General features: G+C 29.6%; 1 protein-coding gene and 1 long non-coding RNA gene across 6 annotated transcripts; both read left to right on the top strand.

The window, feature by feature from the left end:
• Positions 1 to 2,396: 2,396 nt before the first annotated feature.
• On the top strand, positions 2,397 to 7,095 carry LOC112707271 (calcium/calmodulin-regulated receptor-like kinase 1). Of its 5 annotated transcripts, none has more exons than XM_025758947.3 (8): positions 2,397 to 3,013; positions 3,632 to 4,008; positions 4,811 to 4,964; positions 5,235 to 5,361; positions 5,635 to 5,720; positions 5,822 to 5,893; positions 6,100 to 6,300; positions 6,422 to 7,095. In XM_025758947.3, exons 2-8 carry the CDS (start codon positions 3,689 to 3,691, stop codon positions 6,767 to 6,769), a joined length of 1,308 nt encoding a protein of 435 aa, XP_025614732.1. In that variant the 5' UTR covers positions 2,397 to 3,013; positions 3,632 to 3,688; the 3' UTR covers positions 6,770 to 7,095. The 5 variants fall into 5 exon arrangements, with proteins under 5 accessions (XP_025614732.1, XP_025614730.1, XP_025614729.1 ...); XM_025758945.3 differs by having other exon boundaries at positions 2,531 to 3,357; XM_025758944.3 differs by having other exon boundaries at positions 2,545 to 2,831.
• A 918-nt stretch (positions 7,096 to 8,013) lies between these two features.
• LOC140174851 (uncharacterized) lies at positions 8,014 to 9,541 on the top strand. Its single transcript, XR_011864811.1, has 2 exons — positions 8,014 to 8,746; positions 9,307 to 9,541. It is a non-coding gene; the product is annotated as an uncharacterized lncRNA (long non-coding RNA).
• The last annotated feature ends 3,067 nt before the right edge of the window (positions 9,542 to 12,608 follow it).

Genomic DNA, 12,608 nt, shown 5'->3' with positions numbered 1-12,608 from the left:
ATATTAGATATATACTGAAATTAGTGAAAAATCAACAAAGCTTAATGAGTTAAGAGTAACTAGTTGTACTTTAATTTAGAAGCATTCTTTTGTTCTTCTCCGTACAAGGACACGAACTTAAACATGGTGTTATATATATATATATATATATATATATATATATATATATATGAAGTCACTTTCGTGAAGGGTGTGAAGGGTAAGGGAGTGGGTTACACTTTGTTTTCGATTAAAAATTGCAATGTTGCTTGGATTAATCACTTACCCCCTTTTATCTCATCTCAATCTCAATCTCACATTAGGTCATATAGGTGTGTGTTAGGTTCACTGATCACTTCCATTCTCACTCTTTTCCATACCTATTAACACCAAAAAGTAAACTAAAATTTTTTAAAAAAACAATGCTATATGTGTAATAAATATTATTATTTTTTTGTTAGTATTTAATTAGTAATAATTTATATTTATATTTATAAAAATTTTATACACAAAAAATATATAATTTATATTTATATTTATCAAAATTTATATACATGAATCAATACAGTTTATATTTATATCTTTTAAAATTTATATACATAAATTGATAAATTTATTTATTAATGATATTTTAATATTTATGTTGGTCAAATAATGACTAAAAATATTAAAATTTACCGGCCCCAAGAGTTGTTCTTTTTTTAAATTTTATTTTAATTAGAATTTAATTAATAATATTCCTTTTAGTTTTCTGTTTTCTCCCATAATTTTATTGGTATGTAGATGTTTTGAAAATGAAAAATCTTGTTGAAACTCACTAATCGTCAACCTTAAGCTTCATGAAAATTATTGAATATTAACTTGAAAAAGAGCATAAAAAGAAGGAAAGCAATTTTTATTTTTACTTGTTGCATTCATTTATTCATTTACTTTAGCTTTATCTAAATAACCATTATTTTAAATTCATTAAACTGCAGTTGACCCATTTTCAGATAAAGCTTTTGCAAAAATGTTTTTGCACTCAACTAATATAAAGACCTATACATTAATATTATCACTAATGATCATGATATGTTATGGATTAAATGAATAATTAGAAAAATTTAATATAAATTAAATTAAAAAATAGTAATTCCTAATTTAATAAGTATATATTAAAAATAGATTCTTCTAATTTTTCCACAGTCCAAAATATAGATAGATCCATGACCCATAAATTTGTCCACGTTTTAGAGAGGTGGTGCCATTTATTGCTTTGAAGTTTGAATAAGATAGTAGATAGTTGAAGAAAAGAAAAGCAATCTAATATAATTAATGAAAGTAAGTGGTCCTTTATGTAATAATAAAGAATTTAATATACGGTCGATGAAAGAAACGACGTGTCTCGCGTATAGTGGGGCCCCTATATACTCTCAAAATTTGATACCTCTAACTCTAACCATGGTTCCATGTTCCTTCAAAACATCATCTTCAATGAGAATAATTGCTACAAACCCCACATCTACAAAAAGTAGGGGGAAATTTTATAAAGAAAATAATTTATGCACATAATAATAATAATAATAAAAAAAGAAATGAAAAGCCAAAATTATCTCCACCATCTTCCTCCTTAGACTCTTTAATACAAACAAACTCTATTGGGATTATAAATGACATCTGTGGTTTCTGCCTTCCATAAAAAATAAAAAAAATAGTTTTTCAAAATTTAAAAATTTACAGTATACGATCATTTATAAGCCACCAAATATGTAAATTATTTTATTTGCTTTTTATATATCTATATTTTTACTCTATATTATATATAATGAAGATATAAAAGAGTTGATGTATAATTTTTTTTCCAAATATTTTTTAATATATAATTCATCAAAAAAATTTTATTTTTATTATTTTCAAATTTTAAATCTTAAATCTTTTAGTTAAATTATAAATAATTTATTATTTCATTAATTTTATTTGTAGAATTTTTATACATATTTAATAAATAAAAAAGTTAATAATCATGGTATCTATGTCTACAAAATTTAATAGTGATGAGGATAAAGTATCGAATTAGATTTATGCTACTCTAATCTTTCACGCTAAATAAACTACTTATATCAGTTTCTAATTAATTTAATTTATGTGTATTAATAATGCTACAAGGTCAACAAATAAGAATTTTATTTTTTTTAAAAAAGTCATTTTAAATAATTACTCATAATAATAATAATAACTTTTATTATATCGTTTTATATTCTATGTTTCTATTCAATAAAAATTAATTAGAAATTTTTACATAGAAGTACATAAAAATTATTATTTTTAAATATTTTACTATTTATAAATGATATTTATGAGCTTTGTTAGGGAATTTATACAAACTTTTTGGTAGCATACTTATGTATATTTATATGAATTTATACGAAAAGATTGATATGCTTTATTTATTTATTTAATTAAGAAGTGACTATTTGTAGATTTTTAAAATTTAGATGATGAAGGACTAATTTATCCTCAAATTTTTTAATCAGGATTTATTATTTTAATTAATTCTATAGCATATACATTATTTTATTTTATTTTTTGCTATAATTTTGTAGTATCCTGCTTATGTATGCAAGTTTTACTCGTTGTTTTTGTCTTTTGTCTTCTCAAACTCAAAATTCTGCAACTAAAAAACTCGCTCCTCCTTCTTCTTTAGATTCCTTTCTCTCATCTTTGTTCTTGGAATCTCATTCACTAGTTACTACACTTAACTTCTCTTTTAGCAACGGTTCCACAAAACCCGCAACTCCTTTCAGTTCAGCTTTTCATCATCATTACTTTCTTATTATTTATTCAGCTATTTATTTATTTTCAAATTTTAACAGGTGAGCTTGTGTTCTCATTTCTCAAGGTTATATGGTTTTCTCAGAAACACGTTTTTTGGGGTCAAACTTGAACCTTCTTTGCTGTCAGTGTTTTCAAATTCGATCTGTCTCTGACACTGTTCAAGGAACGTGCTTTGTTTTGTGTCTTTTTGTGGCTGCTTAAGAAGTACATAGAGATATAGGTACTTGCTTTTGGTACTATAGACATGTTTGGTTGCTGAGAAAATAAGCTGGGTGGGAAGAAAGAAAAGGGTTGCCAATTTTTTGTTAAAAAAGTGTTCTTTGTGTTTGGTCAAATGCCTGTGTTAATCCAAGCTGGGATTTTCATTAATGGGGTTTGTGCCTTTTCTGATCTTGGATGAATGGGAAAAGCAGATCAAGTGTTTGATATAAAGGATTGAACTGCATTTGCATCAGTTTTGGATTTTCTTTTGCTGTGTGAAAGTGATTTTTTTAAATTTATTTTTGTAATTTTTTTTTATGGATTTGACTATTGGGGGTGCATGATGTGTGATGGATTGTATAGGTAAATTATTCTTATCTTATTATTATGTGCTTGGTTTTTCAATTCAACCAAGTAATGCTAAGGTCAAGCTTTGATTTTTCATGTTTCTAGACTTTGTTTTTATGTGAATGACTTTGAAACTTGAAAATTGAGAGTCCTATTAATTAGCCTAGGATTGACCAATTCAAATATGATGAACCAAGCACCACGCATCATTTAGTTACTAGTGGCATTTTGATTTGATATATTTTGTTGTGTGAATGTGACTAATGCAACTTTTTGGTGGATTTTGCAGGTGTGTCAATGGATTGGATGATCAATAGCAATAGGGATTAGCAGAAGAATAGAGAAAATGAAAGAGGAATCAACAGGACTAATCATTGGGATCTCCATAGGTGTAGTTATTGGAGTTGTTCTTGCAATTTCTGCACTTTTCTGCTTTAGATACCATAGGAAGCGTTCACAGATTGGGAACAGCAGTTCCAGGAGGGCAGCCACCATACCAATTCGCGCAAATGGTGCCGATTCGTGTACTATTCTCTCTGACTCAACCTTAGGTCCAGAATCACCTGTGAAGGCCGCGTCGCGAAACGGGGGCATGTCCTTCTGGCTTGATGGATTTAAGAAGAGTAGCATGGTTTCAGCATCTGGTATACCAGAATATTCTTACAAGTATGTTTCTTCCTGTAGTGAATTTGCTTCCTCATGTCCTAGTCTTTTTGGTTTTGAGAATTTAGTGTGAATTCTGCTACATTTTCATGCCATAAGAGTTGACAACATGGTAGGCCGGATTATATTGCAAGGCTCCCACTTAGCAGAGCCTTTGATTTGTACCTGTGATACTGAACTCCAGTCACAAGGCAGTAATCTTAGGTTGCATTTGGGTTTTGTCTGAGAGAAAAATGAGTTGTGTCCAAAATCTCAGTATCTCTTCTCACATACAGGATTCAAATGCAAGCCTGATGATCCTTTCATTCAGTAATCTAGAATTCTAGATAGCAATTTAAACTGAGAATTGGTAATTGGTATCCAATCCCTGTCGAATGAGATATCCTGAGCTTTCGCTATATTACTAGTCCAAACTAGTACACTTGCCAGAGACATATCAATGTTGTGGCAAAACTCACCTCATCAAAATGTCCTTTGGGATTATGTGTAAAAACCAGCCCTCTGATCTATTTTCTTCCACTTGTATGAGGAATGTGAAATGGTCCATGTAGGATTGTGTTAAATCACTGCAATAGTTCTGGTTTTAAGTTGTGCTCTTTTTGCAAGCGCTTGATCCAATCCTACCATTATAGCTGTTAAGATAGAAGCTTTGATTGCTATAGGCATTTGACTGATCATATCTAATCATAAATTACATAATCTGTTTCAAAACTTTGGTGCCCACTAATGGATTCTGTAAGTGAGGTTTCCATGCCATTATCCTTTTCTTCTTTCATTCTGTTTAATGCTTTTATTTGCATTTCAGGGATTTGCAGAAAGCAACCTATAATTTTACAACACTCATAGGACAAGGTGCCTTTGGTCCTGTTTATAAAGCTCAGATGTGTACTGCGGAGACTGTTGCGGTTAAAGTTCTTGCAACAAATTCCAAGCAAGGGGAAAAAGAATTTCACACCGAGGTAAAGATGGTTACTGATAACAGTTTCTCAACTATAGCCATGGAGTAACCCAATTCCACTAACAGAATTAGTCCATGTTTCATAACAAAACTCTGTGATTGATGAAATTTATGCTAAATATTCTAGCTCGATAAATATATGAATGTATAACCATCCTTTTGAAGAGTTAAAATATTGGAACCATGTTTATTACTATATGTAAGTACTAAATTATATTGTTTTATTTTCTGCAATTGAGTAATTTGTTTTTGTTCTGTCAATATTGGTTAGGTTATGTTGTTGGGAAGGTTGCATCATAGAAACCTGGTCAATTTGGTTGGATATTGTGCAGAAAAGGGGCAACATATGCTTGTATATGTTTACATGAGTAAAGGCAGCTTGGCTTCCCACTTGTACAGTAAGTTGTTTTTTGTCTTTGTCTATCTTTATTCTCTTTGGTCTGAGAAATTGCAAGTCCTGAATTTCATTAGTTAGTCACTTTTCTTGGCAACGATCCAAGTTTGTTTAGTTTCTGGCATTGTTAGAATAAAGTGATTCTACTCATAATCCCCGAATTTCTCTTATTTAATCTGACATGTATTAATATATAGCACTTACTTCTCAAGCTTTACTGTTGTATTGCATATTCAATAGCAAATGAATAGATACTTTCTTTATTTCTCTTTCTCAGGCGAAGAGAATGGGACGCTGGGTTGGGATTTGAGGGTGCACATAGCTTTAGATGTAGCAAGAGGCTTGGAATATCTTCATGATGGAGTAAGTATCATCCATGTCATAACTCATAAGCACTAAGGTCATTCAGCTTTGTGTATTTTGGTCATGATTGTTCTTGTTCTTGTTGTTTTTTGTCACTTCAGGCAGTTCCTCCTGTAATCCATAGAGATATCAAGTCTAACAATATTCTCTTGGACCAGTCGATGCGAGCCAGGGTATGGTCTTGTTAGTCATCACCTTCATCACACAGAAAGTACTTTCTCAGTGAATAAAAAGGGAATTAATATAGTAACTAACAAAAACTTAGACGAGTTAAGGTCGCGCAGATAGAATGATCATGAAAAATATGTAGTTAATTTAGTCATTTGTTGTTACTTAGGATGATTCTTAGTTTCTTACTATGTAATTCTGAATCAAACAGGTTGCTGATTTTGGGCTTTCAAGAGAAGAGGTGGTAGATAAACAGGCAGCAATTCGCGGAACCTTTGGATACCTTGATCCTGAGTATATATCTTCGGGAACATTCACTAAGAAGAGTGATGTTTATAGTTTCGGTGTGTTGCTCTTTGAACTTATAGCTGGAAGAAATCCACAGCAGGGTCTAATGGAATATGTTGAACTTGTAAGACCTCTCTCTTGAAGTGAACAATGTCAAATTCAAGATCATTGTTGTAGATTCTAGACAAGTTATGCATAATTCATTCCTTTATTATCCTAATGAATACTATTTCCTTGATGATTAGGCGGCAATGAACACAGATGGAAAAGTTGGTTGGGAGGAGATTGTTGATTCTAGGCTAGAGGGTAAGTGTGACTTTCAAGAGCTCAATGAAGTCGCGGCCCTTGCCTACAAGTGCATCAACCGTGCTCCGAGGAAGCGGCCGTCCATGAGGGACATCGTGCAGGTGCTGACGAGGATTGCGAAGTCTCGGCACCACAAGAATCATCACCACCACAAAAAGTCCTTGTCAGCAACAACAGCAGATGAAGTTTCCATTGATGTTGATAATCAAGAGACCAAGGTTACTGCTGTTTCTCAACACAGGAGAGAAGAGTCTATAGATAGTGCAGCTGACATGTATGATGTGTAGAATATTGTTTTCTTTTTTTTTTTTGCATTTATTTTATTGTTATATTTTCAGTTTTGGTGTTTGGCTTTGGATATATGATCATGGTCTTAACTAGACATTTTAGTCCTGAGTGATTTAATTATTGATGCTTGGCATCATCTTTTGTAATTTTGTGTATCATTTTTCTTTCATTTTTTGGTTCCTTGTCTCACCTAGTTTCTGTTATCTTGCTGAAATGACAATCCAAAATTTGTATATTTATAATGCAATTTAAGTCACAGGGGAACAACTTAGGTTCCATCCCCACTGAATTAACAATCTATATGTAATTTTGGTTCCTTGTCTCACCTTGTTTCTGCTTGAGATTTTATATTCTATATGATGATTAAATTAATATTTGTTATAGTTGTACTTGTTAAGCTCTGCTAGTGTACCAGTTTCATTATTCAAATTGAATAAACTCAATTAAGATTTGGATCAGTTAAGGGGAAATCAAGTAGTTTGATATCTCTTTTTAAGTTTTTATTGCCATAAAAGTTTGATCAATTTAATCACAAATTAAAGTGCAATATAAAAAAGGATAAAATTTTATATGTTACACAAATGAGAACGTGATCAACAGACGAATGATTAAGATTCTAATGACTGATACAACATTATTATTAATATAATAACTAAGATAAGATATACCTCACTCGTCCCTTGCAGCTGATTAAAGAAGGAAAATTCTTTAGAGCAAAAAACAATACAATATTAGAAAAATCCATAAAAATTGCGTTTGTAAGAGATTTATTTTGCCAAAAGATAATAAAAAAGAGGACAGTGATTGTGATCTGTGATCATCATTGAAATATTTTTCACCCAAATAGTGAACCCGCGCTACACACTAGTTCTTCTTTAATTAATTATGGTCTGGACTGCCGCAACAGAGCCAACTAATAAAACAGAAGCAGAGTTCTCCCCGTTCACTTCCAAGAGAAAGCATACATAAAAGTTATTTTGTGTGTGTGTGTGTTTTTTTTTCAGTTTTATTTAATTGCATAAAATAATGTAGAATATATAGGGGAGAGGGTATTAGGTGGAAAAAGATTATTAGGCTCACCGAAAGATTGCGAACGGATTATAGGACTCACATCAGTTTAACGATCTATCTCAAACACACGGCCATTGCTCTCTCCTTCTCTCCCCGTCGATCTATGTTTATGCTATGTTTGATCTGTTTTATGTATGTAATTAACTGTTCTAATTTTTATAGGCATACAATTGTTGATGCAGAACTGAACTTATTCTTGCAGATGGGGATGGCTCCACGCGTGACACCATACCCCCATTGAAAAAAAAAAAAACCCCACCCCACGCGTGACCCACCTTCCCCCATTTAAAAAAAAACACACCCCGCGCATGACCCCCTTTCCCCCCATTTAAGCCCCTTCGTGAGTGGTCATGGAACCCACCCTTGTCTCAGCGCTGCCGTGTGATTTCCTTCTCCGGAAAAGACGCCGTCTCTCTGTTGCTGTATTCAGAGGAGAGGGATTCTCGGTCATGGGGTTGCGTCGCCGTCGCCGAATTCGATTATCTGCGTCTTCATCGGAATGCTGCGCCTGCTCCTCTCTCACAAGCTTCAATCTCCATCAGAGTCACCATCTGAGTATTCAAGAGATTTAGGGGCTAGAAGCTTTGAAGACACTGCCGTCGATCAGAGCTTCGCCTCGCCGGGATGCTTTCGATCAGGTCTCACGCGTAGGTGGAGAGGGAAACTTAGTTTTGAAATCCGGGTCGGGTTGGGTCTTGGAGCTTCTGTTTTTTGGGTCTGGGATAGGTTTTTGACCCGGGTCCCTGTCCAAAAAAAAACACCCTAGTGAGTGTGTCACTGAGCTCAGCCATAGCTTCTTCACAGTTCACAAGTCGCAACCCAAACCAAAACCCTAGCTCCTTCAACGGTTCTGCCGCCGCGGTCCGTGATTGTCGGCGCCTCCGCAGCTTCCTCCTTCAACCCAGGTAATGGTGCTTTTGATTGGGTTGTTGGTAACGGTGTTTTTTATTGAATTTATTGGTAATGGTGTTCTTGATTTTTGGCTCTATTTGCTGCTGTTTCAAACTTTGTGAATGATTTATTGATTTCAGTTATGGACTAAAAAAATAATTGCTGATAATAATGTATTTGCTTACCTGTCAATCCTCCTATTTTGAATGATGATGCCGTAAAAAAATTGTTCTATGAGTCAATTCTTTGTTTAATGAAAATGATATGAAAATGAAGGAGTTATGCCTTCAAGATTCGATAACTAGCTTATTTTGATGATTTGTGTTTGTCAACAGATCTTAATGTTAAAAAAAAATTTTCAATTTTTTTGACATCATTTTATTTTGGCAATAAACTATAAATGATATGAACATCTGTGATTAATTTAATTGTGTATTCATTTTTTAGGATAGACCAAATATGTTCAATCTTTATTTTTTTTTTTGTTACCTTTTCGTTTTGGCGAGTGCTACGGTGCACCTAATAAAATGAGGTGGTAACAAGAAAAGTTTGACACGTGTTGAAGTTGTTACAGGAGCAGACACAAACTGTGGAGTAACGCAGTGGTGGCAGACTGGCAGGAGTTGTGTTAAAAGTATTAAGCAATTATTAATAGTTTAATGAAATAATGTTTTTTGTTGGTTTTTGTTATCATTGGACATGGACATAAACATGCTGTTTTTATTTTATAGTTGGACCCAATTATTCAGAAAGTGAACCATTGCTAAAAATTTATTTTAGGTCATAATAATAATAATAATATTTGGATATGGCATAATATTTGGAACATGTAGTAGTTATTTGTAGTTTTGTACATAAAAATCAATAGAACTACGATAATACTATCATAGTAATAATGATTTAAAATTATAAATCCCAGTAAAATAAATAATAATAATAATAATAATAAATTCCTCTATTATTTTATCTTTTTTACCAATTCATTAAACTTTAAAATACAATTTCTTAATTAAAAAATTATCTTCATTGTAAAAAATAAATCATATAATTAAACATATATAAGAAAGTGTAAAATAAAATAAATATAATTAATAAAAAAACAATGTACAAAATTGAGAAAAATATGTTCAACAAATCATAAATCCTAGTTGTTAAATTCAAAACTTTAAATTCTCAACAACAAACTCTAAACCTTAACCTCCAATCCAAAATCTCTAAATCCTAACTCAACTCTTATACCATAAATTCTAAACTACAAACCTAAATAAAAAACACTAAATAAATAACCTTTAACCATAAATTACTAATTCATAAATTCTAAATCATAAATCACACTTTTTATTCTATCAATAATAAACACTAATTTTTTAATTCTAAATTCTAAATAATATCATATTTAGTAAAATATTAATAAAGATACTTGTATCACTTTTTTAATTAAAAATACTAAAACTTTAATATTTATTGTATACAATCTTTTAAATTAAAAAATTTCTCGAAATTTTTTTTAAAAAAAAAAATTTGCTAGTATTTTGTGATTTGATGATTTTGATATTTTTTTTATAAAAAAAATTGAAGAACATAATAAATACAAAGTAATTAATAAGTCATTCAAAATTTAAAAGAATAGTAAATTTTTAAGAAAATAAAACTAAAAGAAGAATATATATATATATATATGATTTAAAAACAATGATAATTCATATTAATAAATTGATTGAAAATTAAAATTATGCATATATCCTAAATAAAAATTGGTTATATGTATATTCTATGTTAATGTGTGTTAGTCTATTTACATAATTTAATTTGTATGGCCAAAATAAAAAAAGAATGCAACTTATGAAAATTATAAGTGTACATCTACAAATGATTTTATGACTACTAAAGGATAGAAGAAGATTTTGGATTAACTTTAATATTATTTAATAAACCCTTTTGAAACAAAATTATCCTCACATAAAAATTAGAAACTCGTTTACTCATTACAATATTAGATTTGACATTTTGAAATATTAGGTTTTAGTGAAAAAAAATTTATTTAAAGGATTGTATACAATAAATATTAAAGTTTTAGTATTTTTAATTAAAAATGTGATACAAAATATCTTTATTAATATTTTACTATATATGATATTATTTAGGGTTCAAGATTAAAAAATTAGTATTTATTGTTAATAGAATAGAAAATGTGATTTATGATTCAGGATTTATGAGTTAGCATTTATGATTAAAATTTATTTATTTAGTGTTTTTTATTTAGGTTTGCAGTTTAGAGTTTAGGATATAAAATTTGAGTTAAGATTTGGAGATTTTTTATTGCGGATTAAGATTTAGAGTTTGTTGTCAAGAATTTAGGGATTTAGAATTTAGTAGCTTGATTTATAATTTTTCAAACACCTTTTTTTTAATTAATTTATTATTTTTTATTAACTTTTTTATTTTATTTTATATTTTTATATATATGCTTAAATTATGTGATTTATTTTTTATAATAAAAATAATTTCTTAATTAAAAAATTATGTTTTAAAATTTAATGAATTTGTAAAAAAGATAAAATAATAGAAGAATTTAAGATTTTATTATTATTATTATTATTATTATTATTATTATTATTTTACTGAGATTTATAATTTTAATTCATTATTACTATGATAGCATTATTGTGGTCCTATTTGATTTTTATGTACAAAACTACAAATAACTACTACATGCTCCAAACATCATGCCATATACAATTATTATTATTATTATTATTATTATTATTATTATTATTATTATTGCCCAAAATAATTTTTTATCAATGGGTTCATCTTTAAAATAATTTGGTCCAACTACAAAATAAAGTCAGCATGTCCAGGTCCAATGACAACAAAAAAATTATCTTCATTAAACTATTAACAACTACATAATATTTCCAACATAATTTCTGCCACCACTGCTACTTCACAGTTTGTGTCGCTCTTGCAATAATAATACCAACACGTATTCACTCTCCTTATCACCACCTCATTTCAGTAAGTGCTGAAAAAATCTTGTTTCAGCACCATAACATCACCCTTTAATTTTATGAACAATTTTTTTTGTTATTCGCTAATTTTGTTCTCTCAGATGACATGTCAAATATGATTGGCCTTTCTTTCGATCACGCATTTATCGAAGATGACGAATTCTTAAGGTTCTTTGGCTTTTCAAAACCTCTTATATTGCCCTTATTGTGAAAATGACCTGCTGCATTATATGCTAAGCAACAAGATTTCGTAACAAAACCATCTTAAATGCTTTAATGTAAGGATTAAATTATTACATGAATGGGTAAAACAATTTAGGATTATAAGCATAAGGTTCAATTTTAATATTTAGATATTTTTTTATTATTTAACTAATAATATCATGATGATATTTTATGTAGTGTTTTAAATTTGAGAGATATTTTAAGATTTATATTAGATTATAATTATATTTTAGGATGTTTATTTATAAATTATTTATTATTTTATTTTAAAATGATTTTTCCGATCGAACTACGATTGGACTAGAAAATCAGTGTTTAGAGCGGTTTGATTATCAATCCGGCTAATTATTAAAAAATTTAAGACTAATCTAATAATAATTCATAAAAATTATGCTTGATTTGCTTGTGTTAAGAGTTGTTCTTATAAAATTGTATTTAAATTGGCCTTAAATTTTTTGAAAAATTAATCATTACGAGTATATTTGATGCAAATAAAAATCTTTTGGGACCAAATTGAAAATAATTATCCTGGACAGTAACGGACTCAACAAATTTTAGTAATGGAACAAAATAACGTATGAAAATAATAAAAAATGAAAAATTAATATATTTATATATTTAAAATTTAAATATATTAGTC

The sequence above is a fragment of the Arachis hypogaea genome, chromosome 8, assembly GCF_003086295.3.
Source record: "Arachis hypogaea cultivar Tifrunner chromosome 8, arahy.Tifrunner.gnm2.J5K5, whole genome shotgun sequence".
Lineage (NCBI taxonomy): Eukaryota > Viridiplantae > Streptophyta > Magnoliopsida > Fabales > Fabaceae > Arachis > Arachis hypogaea.
Note: the sequence above shows the minus strand (reverse complement) of the source record. Positions and strands in the feature narration are given on the sequence as shown.